The following is a 13,120-nucleotide window of genomic DNA, read 5'->3' as shown; positions in this document are numbered from 1 at the left end:
TTCGAAATATTTCCAAAAAACTGATTTTTTTCATATCAAAATCTTTTATATATATTTATATCGTAAAAAATTTTTTTTCTCAACATAATTTTTTATTTTTCACTGCCAGATGTACCAGAAAAGTAAATGAAAAAAAAAACTAATATTATTCAACCCCCCAAAACACCAGATTTAGTACCAATAAACGCAGCATTGAATAAACAAAATTCGTATATAAAAATACTAAAAAAAAAAAAACTTACAATCGAGTTCGTGCAAAAGCTGTACGGCGGTCAAAAGTTTCGCCCTGTGATCTGTATTGACGATCCCCAAATAATCCAGATCACTCGGTTCTAATTCTTTGAACAATTCCAAATCTTCGTAACCGTTCAATATAAACACAGATATATAATCGTGCAAACCGATTTTCTTCAAAAGATCCTCAACAGAAATCGGTTTTCCTTTGATGTTCCGGTGCCATTTGATATCCCGCTTCGACTTGACGGCGCGTTCCGATAAAAGTTCCACGTTAATAAATTTGAAAGTGCCCTTTTTCCCTTTACATATACCCCTCCATTGTCCGCTCGGATTCATCGAAACTATATCTATTATATCACCAGCCTGAAACGATTTCATAACATCTGAAGATGAACGAATGGTGGATCGAAACGTCTACTTACCTTAAATTTTAATACTTCCGTATCGTACGGACTCGGAGTTTGATCTACCAATGCCCTCGCCCTTCCTACTATTTGATCTGTCGGACTCGGTTCCGGTTCTTCCGTAGATATAGAGCTGTGATTGCTACCCGCTCTTACCAACGCTTGCGTACCTTTAAAAAACTTTTTGTTTGGTAATTTTCTCGATAAAATAAGCCATAAATAACACCAGATTCAGTTTCTGGTGAGAAAATTACGAAAAACGTTGGAAACCATACAAAACCGATGGAATAACCACTCTTTTTAACAGATTTAGTTCATATTTATCGAAAATTTACTACATTTAATAAATATAGTTACAGTGAGACCAAAAATAAACTACCGGGAACATCATAAAGTTCGATGAATTGACGTATCAACCACGATGAATACCAAACTTTGTTTCTAGTGAGTTTTCCGGTGGAATAATTCGAAAAAACATCGTAAAACGTAGGAAATTGATCAGATAGCCACTCTTTTTACCAGATTTAGTCTTTGTTTTTCGAAAATTATCATTTTTTTACTACATTTAATAAATATAGTTACAGTGGGACCATAAAAACTACCGGGAAAATCATAGAGTTCATTGAATTGATCTATATCAGCCACGATTATTACCAGACTTACATTCTAGAGGTTATTTTCGTCGAACAATTCAAGGAATCGAAACAATTGTTGAAGAATTAAATAAATTATAGATATCGTATGAGAAAAACAAGAAAAATTAGTCATTAAGCCTTCTTATGTACCAGATTTGTCTACAAGTTATTATACAATTTGTTGATTCGATCTATCGAATACTATGGATGAAAATTACTTACTGGAACCTGATCCACTGGGTAAACTTTCTACGGAACTGGCGGAACATTGAAATTGTTGTTCGGGAACACGTTGTTGTTCGGATGCATCGTTTTTTAATTTCGAAATTTTTCTTTGGACGTCCTCCCGAAGTCCTCTAACTTTACCCACCAAGCCGGAAACTCCAGCAGATCTACCATCGCTTGACTACAGATATGAAAAATCATACATTTGTTCGAAAATGGGAATTTTCAATAATTTTATGTCTCAATGGAATTTATACAGAATGTCTCATTTGTTTGGGTTAAACTTTTTGCTTGGTGGTTAAAATACAAATCCAAATTTCGACTTTTAAATGGATTCAATTATGAAAAACTGAATCAATTTTGTAGAATTTTGCATTGGGGGGATGAATTTGGGTGAATTTTCGAACATGTTCCAGTCCAAAACACAAAAAAAAGTTCGTTTGGGTATTGAAATTGAAGTAATTATGGAAGAAACAATAAAATCCAAAATTTATGATTTAATTTTGAAAAACTGAATCAATTTTGTAGAATTTTGGATTGGGGGGATGAATTTGGGTGAATTTTCGAACATGTCCCAGTCCAAAACACAAAAAAAAGTTCGTTTGGGTATTGATTTTGATGTAATTATGGCAGAAACAATAAAATCCAAAATTTATGATTTAATTTTGGAAAACTGAATCAATTTTGTAGAATTTTGGATTGGGGGGATGAATTTGGGTGAATTTTCGAACATGTCCCAGTCCAAAACACAAAAAAAAAGTTCGTTTGGGTATTGATTTCGATATAATGTCGGCAGAAACAGTAAAAATCCAAAACTTAGCTTTCAAAAGGATTTAATTTTAGTAAACTCGATAATTTATCCAATATATCAATTCCCTCAACTTGGTTATCAATTTTCGTACTCCAAATTATCAGATTTTGACACATACCACATGCACGGTCGCAATCTGCTGGCTACAATTACTAAAATCTTCTTGGTCTTCGTAATCCGAACTCTGATTTGGCGACATTCCATCTTCGCTCCTACAATACCCGCTAATTTTCCTAAAATGCCTAATTTTACCTTCCAATTGCGTATAAAATTGCGGCGAAACGATTTGCCCCAAATCGTGATGATCGGATTTACTGGTATCGACAGATAGAGTTGATAATCTCGAACCAACACTTTGTACATCAGAACCGGCGTAATCACCACTTTCCACATCCCTGCACGATCTACATAAAATAAAAATAGAAATCAATACTAAATACTATACATTGTATTTGCGTACCTTAAAGGTATAATAGCTGGTGGGTAACCGGCTTGAGACGGTAGAATTAATCCTCTTCTAGGCGCGATTCCTCCAACGGCTTGAGAATCTCTAGGAAGTGATATATCACCGGCGCTCCTCAAAGATATAACACCTTCTCCTCGGGTATCTTGTCTGGTATTTAACGTGAAACACACCCTACCGTTTTGGATGGTGGCCGAAGATCCTTCGTTGCAACCCATTAAAAAATCCTCGGGATCCGATTCGTAAGGGGGTTCGTCGTACCAATGGGCTGGACGATTAAGGGGATCGGCGTAATGGGACATTGGAGCTAACATGCGGACGTCTTCGTCGTACATATAAGTATCGTCTGCAATAACGAAAACTTATAATTTCAATCGTTTCAAGAAGTAGAAAAAGAAAAAGGATGTTTACCTCCCGATAACGGTCCTCTGATACCTTCTTTACCTAGCTGTAGCAAACCCTGTTTGATATCCCTTAATATCTAGAAATCGAATGAAAATATGAGATAACGGATAAATGATTTATTTAGATTAGATTTACCTCTTCGTGTTCTTTTGTAAACTTTTCGCGTTTCTTCATCGCTTCTTGGAGTTTAAGCTGAAATAAATCAATTTCCAAGCATTTGAAATCATCGGGGATCGATCTAAAACTTTCCATATAATCATTAAGAATCGATTACTAAATGATAATTTCGTAAATTTTCACTATTATCCTCGATAGTTTAACCAGGATAACATTTGAAACGATCTAATCGTTTAAGAAGTTTCTAGATTAATAGACTAACCTCGTACATCTATAATTATGTGATGAAGGTGTGCTATAAATAGCATTAGAATTATCGGAATATAAATTAGATAGTATTTTCGAGTGAAATGTAAAAAAATTTCGATTAGATCGACGGGGAGTTTCGTGGAAAATAAAATTCTGTTTTATGGTGACTTTCATAAGAGAAATCGTTGATTTCGAATACTAAAATCATCGGGGATCGATCTAAAACTTTCCATAATCATTAAGAATCGATTACTAAATGATAATTTCGTAAATTTTTACTATTATCCTCGATAGTTTAATCAGGATAACATTTGAAACGATCTAATCGTTTAAGAAGCTTCTAGATTAATAGACTAACCTCGTACATTTATAATTATGTGATGAAGGTGTGCTATAAATAGCCTCAGAATTATCGGAATATAAATTAGATAGTATTTTCGAGTGAAATGAAAAAAAATTTCGATTAGATCGACGGGGAATTTCGTGGAAAATAAAATTCTGTTTTATGGTGACTTTCATAAGAGAAATCGTTGATTTCGAATACTAAAATCATCGGGGATCGATCTAAAACTTTCCATAATCATTAAGAATCGATTACTAAATGATAATTTCGTAAATTTTTACTATTATCCTCGATAGTTTAATCAGGATAACATTTGAAACGATCTAATCGTTTAAGAAGCTTCTAGATTAATAGACTAACCTCGTACATTTATAATTATGTGATGAAGGTGTACTATAAATAGCATTAGAATTATCGGAATATAAATTAGATAGTATTTTCGAGTGAAATGTAAAAAAATTTCGATTAGATCGACGGGGAATTTCGTGGAAAATAAAATGTTGTTTTATGAAGACAACCATAAGAGAAATTGTTGATTTCGAATACTGGAAGGAAGTCTGCATTAAAACTATCCCTACCGGCATCATAAAACCGGGCAAAGGCAATAAAATCCGAAAAAAAAAATCCCATCGCCTTCACCGAATCTTGGTGACACTTTGATTTAGGTAGCCGTAAGCTAACAGGGGAAGGGAATCGAATTTGGTCTGTTTCTATTTCTTATTCCGTAAATTCAAAGTTCGTATCGTAGAAAGGATACGACAAAGTTTTCCCTTAAAGTAACATACGAGGGTGGTTTCGAATAAAATTGAAATTTTCAACTGTTCTTTTCAGTTATATTCATAATTTCGTATTTCGATCGTTTTTGAACTTATTAATTTACTTTAGATATTATTTGACAACAATATGGAGACGAGATTGTTAATTTTCAAAATTAACTGATACAAATCATCTCAACTTTGTCTTTTTTCTCGAGACAAGGCTCCAATCGACGTGGATTTCTCCAATTTTATCGTCTCACATTTCGGCTTCAATCATTGATGTATATTCAAAGATGTAGATCAAAATGATCGAGTCCGAACTTCTCCAATTCTTTTTTAAATTAACCCTGTATCCACTGAAACTACAGAACGATCTTCCAGTGTGTATAGATTCACTTCTACACCTTAAAAATCGTTTTCTTCGACAAATTTCGTACCCCACTAATTTTCTAAACCGAGAAACAATATAAGCGAACGCGTGCGTTAGAAAGAGATCGGAAACTACGACGAAGGTTACGATCTTTGGAGAAGTGATCGAATACCGTCTGGGGAATTTTAAGTGACCGTCTGAAAGATGTGACCCGATCGCCGTTGATGAGGTAAATATCGATGAATCGATTCGATTTATTTATTTTTTTTTCTTACCTTGTATATTGTTTCTTCGAAAGTATTCGGTGTACCGCCGTTCAATTGTAAATTTCTGAGTCTGTCGTAATCTCTGGGATCTACCATGGAACGCAGAACCGCGTGCTGACCTAGATCCGTTAGACCCAAACCGCTTTGGAGGACGCTATCCGGCGTATCAACCTAGAAATATTTAGTGCACTTGGTTTACGTAATTATGTAAATAACAATAAAAGTAGATTAAAGACATTAATACTTTACTTGACAGCCCGAACTCCAAGTTTGGGGTGCTACGAACGGTTCTATATCGTTCAAAACTTATTATTTCGATTGTCCTTTGGATTTTATAGACTGTAAAGACATAAATCAGCGACGAAAATACCAAACTGAAATATGATAAGTTAAAAACTTCCTTCCTGAAGTTTTTAAAATAACAAATCACCAAGACATTCGAGAAGTTTGAGTTTCTAGGTTAGGAACAGGTGAAGCATACGATCCACCTGCACAAAAGAGGATCTACATGGTGATGGTGTCCATATAATTGAAGATTCGTTTGAATTTTTGTTTTAAATCTTCATCCATATCGCGTCGGTTTACCAAAATGAGTTTTTCGACATGCGTTTATTCAAAAAAAATCTAGTTTCTATTTGAACAACCCTCGTATTAATATCCTGTATAGATATTAGGTAAAATCATTGTCGAAATACTTGGTATGTATGAGGATTTAGGGAAATGAAAAGGAAGAGGTTGTTTAATGGTAAAAATGTCGCTTAGAATCTGTTTCAACATTTTTTAAAAATACTGTTAAATATCAAGGTCTTGAAGATGTTTTCATCGAGTGTTTGGTAATGTTTTAATGCGTGGGTCCATCACTTTACACCCGAAATCGAAGAGCAATCAAAATAATGAGCTGAATAGGGAGTAAAGTTTCTAAAGAAGACAAAAATCGTCGCTTCTGCAAACAAGGTCATGGCGTCGGTTGTTTTGGGATAATTTTCATCAAACTATTAACGGCGAGTGTTATTATAAAATTTGAGCGAAGAAATCAAGCAAAAACGATGATATTTGGTTAAGAAAAAAATGTAGTTCCATCAGTGTACACATACGTTGTTTCGATGGCTAAAATTATTTAATTAAAGTTTGAATTGGTATTTAATGCACCCCGTTTGTCAAATTTAACCGCCTCCGATTATTTTCTGTACCTAGACTTGAAAAAGAAAAAGATTCGACGGTCATAGATTTACCAACAATTGTATCGTAAAATAAAAATATTTTTTTCCAAAATTTTTGTGACGATCCTCGTATATACGATTCTACCTCTTAACTACGCTTTTTAAAATCGTCGTATTTTCATATGTATACTCCATTTAAAAAAATCATTTTTGTTTTATACGAAGCTCTAAAATCGTAGTCGCGGAAATCCTACTTGAATATTCAAAAATATCATCCCGAAACCGCGTGGTCTTAAAAATAAAAAGGCACTTAGAAAATTGAAAGTTAAGTTAGTTAGACGAACTTTAATGACCCAAGAGTTCAGTAAATTTCTCGAATTATTCAGAAAAAAAGTGAAACATAACCTCAAATTCCATTTACAATTTTGATACTACCTATAAAGAGTTAATTGAAGTCGTTGAGGTTTTTCGTACTCCTTCAGACGAAGTTAAAAGCTTCAACTCAACTTTGAATTTACAAAACAAAAAACGCATCGTTTGGGAAAAAATAATGAGTTGGCTACAGTCGATTTTTGCTTATTTATATACATATATCATTTTGATCTGTCATTTGTCACGATTTTGTAGACATATTTTGCGAGTTGCTGTTGGTTTAATCCACGTCGAAAGTCGTAGAAAATCATCCATCGTCGTAATGTCAAATTTGACTTAATCGCATCGGCGTTGCCATATTTCTACTATTTTACCTTTTTTTTTTTTTGAAATTTAGTAGCTAATCAAGGATTATAATCATCAAAATTATTTGTAAAACTTTGCGGTCCAATCTAGTAAAAACGTTCCGTATATAAAAAAATGTGGAGATTATATATATATTTTTTTTTTTCGTAAAAAGGGGTAGTTGAGTGAAAAAAAGATACTGCGGGTTTCGTTAGGAATTTTTGACGTTATCGCTAAAGGGATTAGAAGATTTTTGTTTGAAAACGAAAAAGAAAAAAAAGTAGATTAATTGCAAGCAATTTGCATGAAATAATTTTAATCGTTTCTCTAGACTTTAGAAAAGTTTTTTATTAATGTTATTTAAGACGGTTGCTTTGTCTTTACTTAACTTTTTTGATTACACTTTTTGTAATTGTAAAAAAATAAATTACGTAAGTATTAATGAATTCAATGAATTTTGAATAATAATCAAAATAATTTCGAGTATAAAAAAGAATCTCGACTAAAACGAAAATACTCGATTTGAATACTTTCCATCAAAGACAATTTCACTTGGGCTCAAACACGTACTAAAAGTCGAGTTTCCATTCGAAATAAAATTTTTCGTATTTCAAAGCAGTTTTTCGTCTCTGCGAGCGCCAAGAAAAAAATAGAAACATTAACAAGTAGATATTAATGAAAGGAAGATTCCAAGTGGAGCGTTTTCCGGTAAAGCTCTTTCCGTTTTTATATTTCGATGTTTTGTTTCGGGTTTTCGTCGTATATATAAACTATAAGAAGTGACTATTTCAAGGTTGATGACACGTCTTTAGAAAGAGATACAAATAAGAGATGAGACACCGTTGGTACACGTTTTTTTTTTTATTATTATTATACACAATAGAATCGAACTAAAAAATCAGGGTAAATAACACGCTCCGCCGGATTTTTATCGGGTGGATGAATCGCATCGGTTGAAGAGACCACTCGAGACTCTCTGAAATAAAAGAAGACCGTGACATTGACGCTTTTTTTAAACCGAAAATCAAAGCCGGACAATACGAGATGGTTTTAGCCCAACCATTATGAAAAATGAACTAGTTTATACTCTGTTTCTTCGTTATAAACAGTAAAATATTGTGTAGCAAAGTTTAGACGAGACCGTACGACTTGGAAAGACCAAATGAGGTAACTAGGACATTCTCCACGCACACGGAAGTGTTACTTATGGTACAATCCTCGTATTTAGTTATAGTGAGCGCCATTATCTTATGCAAATAGACCGCATTTACTTTAAACGCGTTCGCAGGTTAAATTTATTCCCGCCTTAACCCTTTCGACATTACTTAGTCTGCGAAGTTCTCGGGTGAGAAAATAAACGGTAACATTTGAATAACTTTCACTCTGGATCCCTTTATGGGTCTAAGAAAATTCGATATAAATCAGAGGCATAGTTTGGGTTAAACTCCAACTATAAATTACTTAAGGAAAAATCAGGATTTTAATCTTCGCGTCCAATAAATTCCGCTACGTAACTTGATAATTTTAATAGTTTGAAAACGAGAAGACATCAGACAGATCGAATAAAACCCAAGATCTGACACAGTAGTTGATAGAAGGTGTCTTCGACGGAGCTTCCTTATACTGGGAGAGTTCTGGACCACTCGAAAGGAATTGCTACGAGTTAGTTACTCCCCAGGTACATAGAACGTCATTTAATCTAATTTCTATCCAAGTTTTTCCATTTTTTGTAATTAGAAAACTATAGAATAGAAATGTTTGATGAAAAGTACGTGCTTGAAAAATTCGTAATGGTTCTGATTGAATCATATTGTTTACAACTCTCAAAATTCTCTCCGAGAAGGTGGAAAACGACGAACCCGAAGAGCTAATCTGATTTCCACTTCGGCAAAGTAAATTGATTCCGTTTTGTATGTACGTTTCGGTTTTGGGTAACTACAACGAAAATTATTGTTTGGATGAATTTGTAATAAGGGTAAATAGACGTTATCTCTAACTGAGGAGAGCGAACTAGATGAGATTTTCAATGTGGGATTAGTTAAATACTAGATGTAGGTCGGGTTAGATTGAATATTTGCGGAGGAATTATCAAAATTGATGAATAAATCTAACCGAATAGTCAAGAATTGATGTAACGTGTCAAATTTTTCCTATACGACTGCGCCATAAACAAAAATTTATTTTATAAACCCTCCATTGTCAATTAATGGACAACCGGTATAGATAATCCCAAATTTCCTTCATGCAATATATTAAAACACTAATACGAGGGTTGTTTCTTAAGTTTTCGAAATCCCAATTCGATGTTTCGACTATTTGTTTTATACGGATTGGATTCATGGCAACCAAATGCTGATGGACTTTTCAGAATTTCAGTTTCAGCCTTTTGAAACTTCACGATTACATCTGAATAACAATTAGAAGAATTACATTCTTTAGAACCAGGAAATTTTGACTCCTCAACATCCCTTTCATCCATGAGGGAGTTTACTCTTTGGCTTGGTTCCCATCATATTTATTTTATCTTCCGCGGTTTTATCTTCTTCAACAACATTTTGAATTGATTGAAGATGATGTCAGAGCTTCCAGTGAAATGCTTCCAGAATTTAAATAAAATCTGGAGGCGGAGGAGTTTTACTGTGAAGAAGATTTTGTACGTTGGCGATTTCCATGGCAAAAGTTGCACTTGTCGAAATGTCCCTCGTATATAAGAAAAAATGAACTTGAACTAAATAAATGTTGGAGGGTTTGTCTTTAATTTAGTCGAGGTCCTTTTTGGAAAACGTGCTACACGAAATTAAAAATCTACATTGTCGTCCCGCTCTAATTGAAACGTCCTACATTATTCAGGTAAAATTAAAAGTTGCAGTTTTTTTTTTGTTGAACGCCGTGGTCTCGTTGTACGAAAGAACAGTAATTTGGAAAAATGTGAACATAAAGGGAGATCAAAATTGAATTTTTAAGTTAGTTTCGTAACTAAAATTAGATCATATAACATTCTAAACTGAGCTATATTAAAAGAATGTTAAAATAAAGATTATAAACTAGTTGAAAACAAAATCAAAACCAAACGTTATGATTTTTGTCTGCTTTAATGGAATTAATCAGCTTAGACATTTCTCCTTTCAATTTTTCTTGACCTTGTAAATGAAAGATCAATATTTGTACGTATTTTTTTCGTTGTAGTATTTCTCCGTATCTTCAGAATCAAATAAAAACTCTAAATCAGGCTACATTCCAATTAATAAATTTTTCGTGAAATTATTTTAGAGAAAAAAAAAATGTATGAAATAAACATGTAATACGACAAGAAAACTCTAACAAAACCGGCTATAAATCAATCAAATTTTCCGGAGCGTTTTACGTTTTCCATTTTCGCCCCGGTTTTTCTATCGCAACCCAATTTCCAGCAACCGTATACCTCCAGTAGTTGAAGAATTTATTGTTTATAGATACTAAATCTACATCTAATTTTCTAAAGAAACCGTTCTTTTAATCACTTCTTAATCCTAATTAGTGAAATCTTGTGTATTTTGCGATGAAGACTTCTTAAAACTGGAAAAACACACGAAATTATGAGTGAAATGAGTTATGCCGACGTTTTTTTACATGTGATTGCTTTACAATTGAAGAAACACACAGTTTTCAAAATCTCTCGATAACTACCAGGTTAAATGTTGTTACCGGAAAGCTAAATTGAGGCTTAACGCCACGAGAAATCCTCGTTGAAAGCTAAATTGAGGCTTAACACCACGAGAAATCCTCGTTGAAAGCTAAATTGAGGCTTAACGCTACGAGAAATCCTCGTTGAAAGCTAAATTGAGGCTTAACACCACGAGAAATCCGCGTTGAAAGCTAAATTGATGCTTAACACCACGAGAAATCCTCGTTGAAAGCTAAATTGAGGCTTACGCCACGAGAAATCCGCGTTGAAAGCTAAATTGATGCTTAACACCACGAGAAATCCTCGTTGGAAGCTAAATTGAGGCTTAACGCTACGAGAAATCCGCGTTAAAAATTAAATTGGTGCTTAAAGCCACGAGAAATCTGCGTTGAACCTAAATTGATGCTTAAAACCATAAAAAATCCGCGTTGAAAGCTAAATTGAAGCTTAGCGCCATGAGAAATCCGCGTTGAACCTAAATTGATGCTTAAAACCATAAAAATCCGCGTCGAAAGCTAAACTGAGGCTTAAAACCACCAGAAATCCGCGTTGAAAACTAGATTAAGGCTTAACCCCATCAAAAAATCTGCGTTGAAAGCTAAATTGAAGCTTAGCGCCACGAGAAATCCGCGTTAAAAGTTAAATTACGTCTTAACGCCACGAGAAATTCGCGTTGAAGCTAAATTGAGGCTTACGCCACGAGAAATCCGCGTTGAAAGCTAAATTGATGCTTAACACCACGAGAAATCCTCGTTGAAAGCTAAATTGAGGCTTACGCCACGAGAAATCCGCGTTGAAAGCTAAATTGATGCTTAACACCACGAGAAATCCTCGTTGGAAGCTAAATTGAGGCTTAACGCTACGAGAAATCCGCGTTAAAAATTAAATTGGTGCTTAAAGCCACGAGAAATCTGCGTTGAACCTAAATTGATGCTTAAAACCATAAAAAATCCGCGTTGAAAGCTAAATTGAAGCTTAGCGCCATGAGAAATCCGCGTTGAACCTAAATTGATGCTTAAAACCATAAAAAATCCGCGTCGAAAGCTAAACTGAGGCTTAAAACCACCAGAAATCCGCGTTGAAAACTAGATTAAGGCTTAACCCCATCAAAAAATCTACGTTGAAAGCTAAATTGAAGCTTAGCGCCACGAGAAATCCGCGTTAAAAGTTAAATTAAGGCTTAACGCCACGAGAAATTCGCGTTGAAGCTAAATTGTGACTTAACACCACGAGAAATCCGCGTTGAACCTAAATTGATGCTTAAAACCATAAAAAATCCGCGTCGAAAGCTAAACTGAGGCTTAAAACCACCAGAAATCAGCGTTGAAAACTAGATTAAGGCTTAACCCCATCAAAAAATCTACGTTGAAAGCTAAATTGAAGCTTAGCGCCACGAGAAATCCGCGTTAAAAGTTAAATTACGGCTTAACGCCACGAGAAATCCGCGTTGAAAGCTAAATTGAGGCTTAACACCACAAGAAATCCGCGTTGAAAGTTAAATTGAGGCTTAACACCACGAGAAATCCTCGTTGGAAGCTAAATTGAGGCTTAACGCTACGAGAAATCCGCGTTAAAAATTAAATTGGTGCTTAAAGCCACGAGAAATCTGCGTTGAACCTAAATTGATGCTTAAAACCATAAAAAATCCGCGTTGAAAGCTAAATTGAAGCTTAGCGCCATGAGAAATCCGCGTTGAACCTAAATTGATGCTTAAAACCATAAAAAATCCGCGTCGAAAGCTAAACTGAGGCTTAAAACCACCAGAAATCCGCGTTGAAAACTAGATTAAGGCTTAACCCCATCAAAAAATCTACGTTGAAAGCTAAATTGAAGCTTAGCGCCACGAGAAATCCGCGTTAAAAGTTAAATTAAGGCTTAACGCCACGAGAAATTCGCGTTGAAGCTAAATTGTGACTTAACACCACGAGAAATCCGCGTTGAACCTAAATTGATGCTTAAAACCATAAAAAATCCGCGTCGAAAGCTAAACTGAGGCTTAAAACCACCAGAAATCAGCGTTGAAAACTAGATTAAGGCTTAACCCCATCAAAAAATCTGCGTTGAAAGCTAAATTGAAGCTTAGCGCCACGAGAAATCCGCGTTAAAAGTTAAATTACGGCTTAACGCCACGAGAAATCCGCGTTGAAAGCTAAATTGAGGCTTAACACCACAAGAAATCCGCGTTGAAAGTTAAATTGAGGCTTAAAGCCACGAGAAATCCGCGTTGAAAGCTAAATTAAGGCTTAAAACCACCAAAAATCCGCGTTGAAAGCTAAACTGATGCTTAACACCACTA

The 13,120-nt window shown here is 34.6% G+C and overlaps 1 protein-coding gene across 4 annotated transcripts in view; it reads right to left on the bottom strand.

The window, feature by feature from the left end:
* Positions 1-13,120, bottom strand: part of LOC130448333 (uncharacterized) — a 111,656-nt gene that overhangs the window by 5,687 nt on the left and 92,849 nt on the right. For all 4 annotated transcript variants that reach the window (XM_056785636.1, XM_056785637.1, XM_056785638.1 and 1 more), the window contains exons 6-13: positions 5,293-5,454; positions 3,316-3,372; positions 3,187-3,256; positions 2,773-3,121; positions 2,431-2,716; positions 1,499-1,682; positions 660-811; positions 243-600 (exon numbers count right to left, since the gene is read on the bottom strand). In XM_056785636.1, the coding sequence (XP_056641614.1) occupies positions 243-600; positions 660-811; positions 1,499-1,682; positions 2,431-2,716; positions 2,773-3,121; positions 3,187-3,256; positions 3,316-3,372; positions 5,293-5,454 (1,618 nt within the window). The remainder of the gene's footprint in view (positions 1-242; positions 601-659; positions 812-1,498; positions 1,683-2,430; positions 2,717-2,772; positions 3,122-3,186; positions 3,257-3,315; positions 3,373-5,292; positions 5,455-13,120) is intronic.

The sequence above is a fragment of the Diorhabda sublineata genome, chromosome 8 (genome assembly GCF_026230105.1).
Source record: "Diorhabda sublineata isolate icDioSubl1.1 chromosome 8, icDioSubl1.1, whole genome shotgun sequence".
NCBI classification, from domain to species: domain Eukaryota; kingdom Metazoa; phylum Arthropoda; class Insecta; order Coleoptera; family Chrysomelidae; genus Diorhabda; species Diorhabda sublineata.
This window is presented reverse-complemented; position numbering and strand designations above follow the sequence as displayed.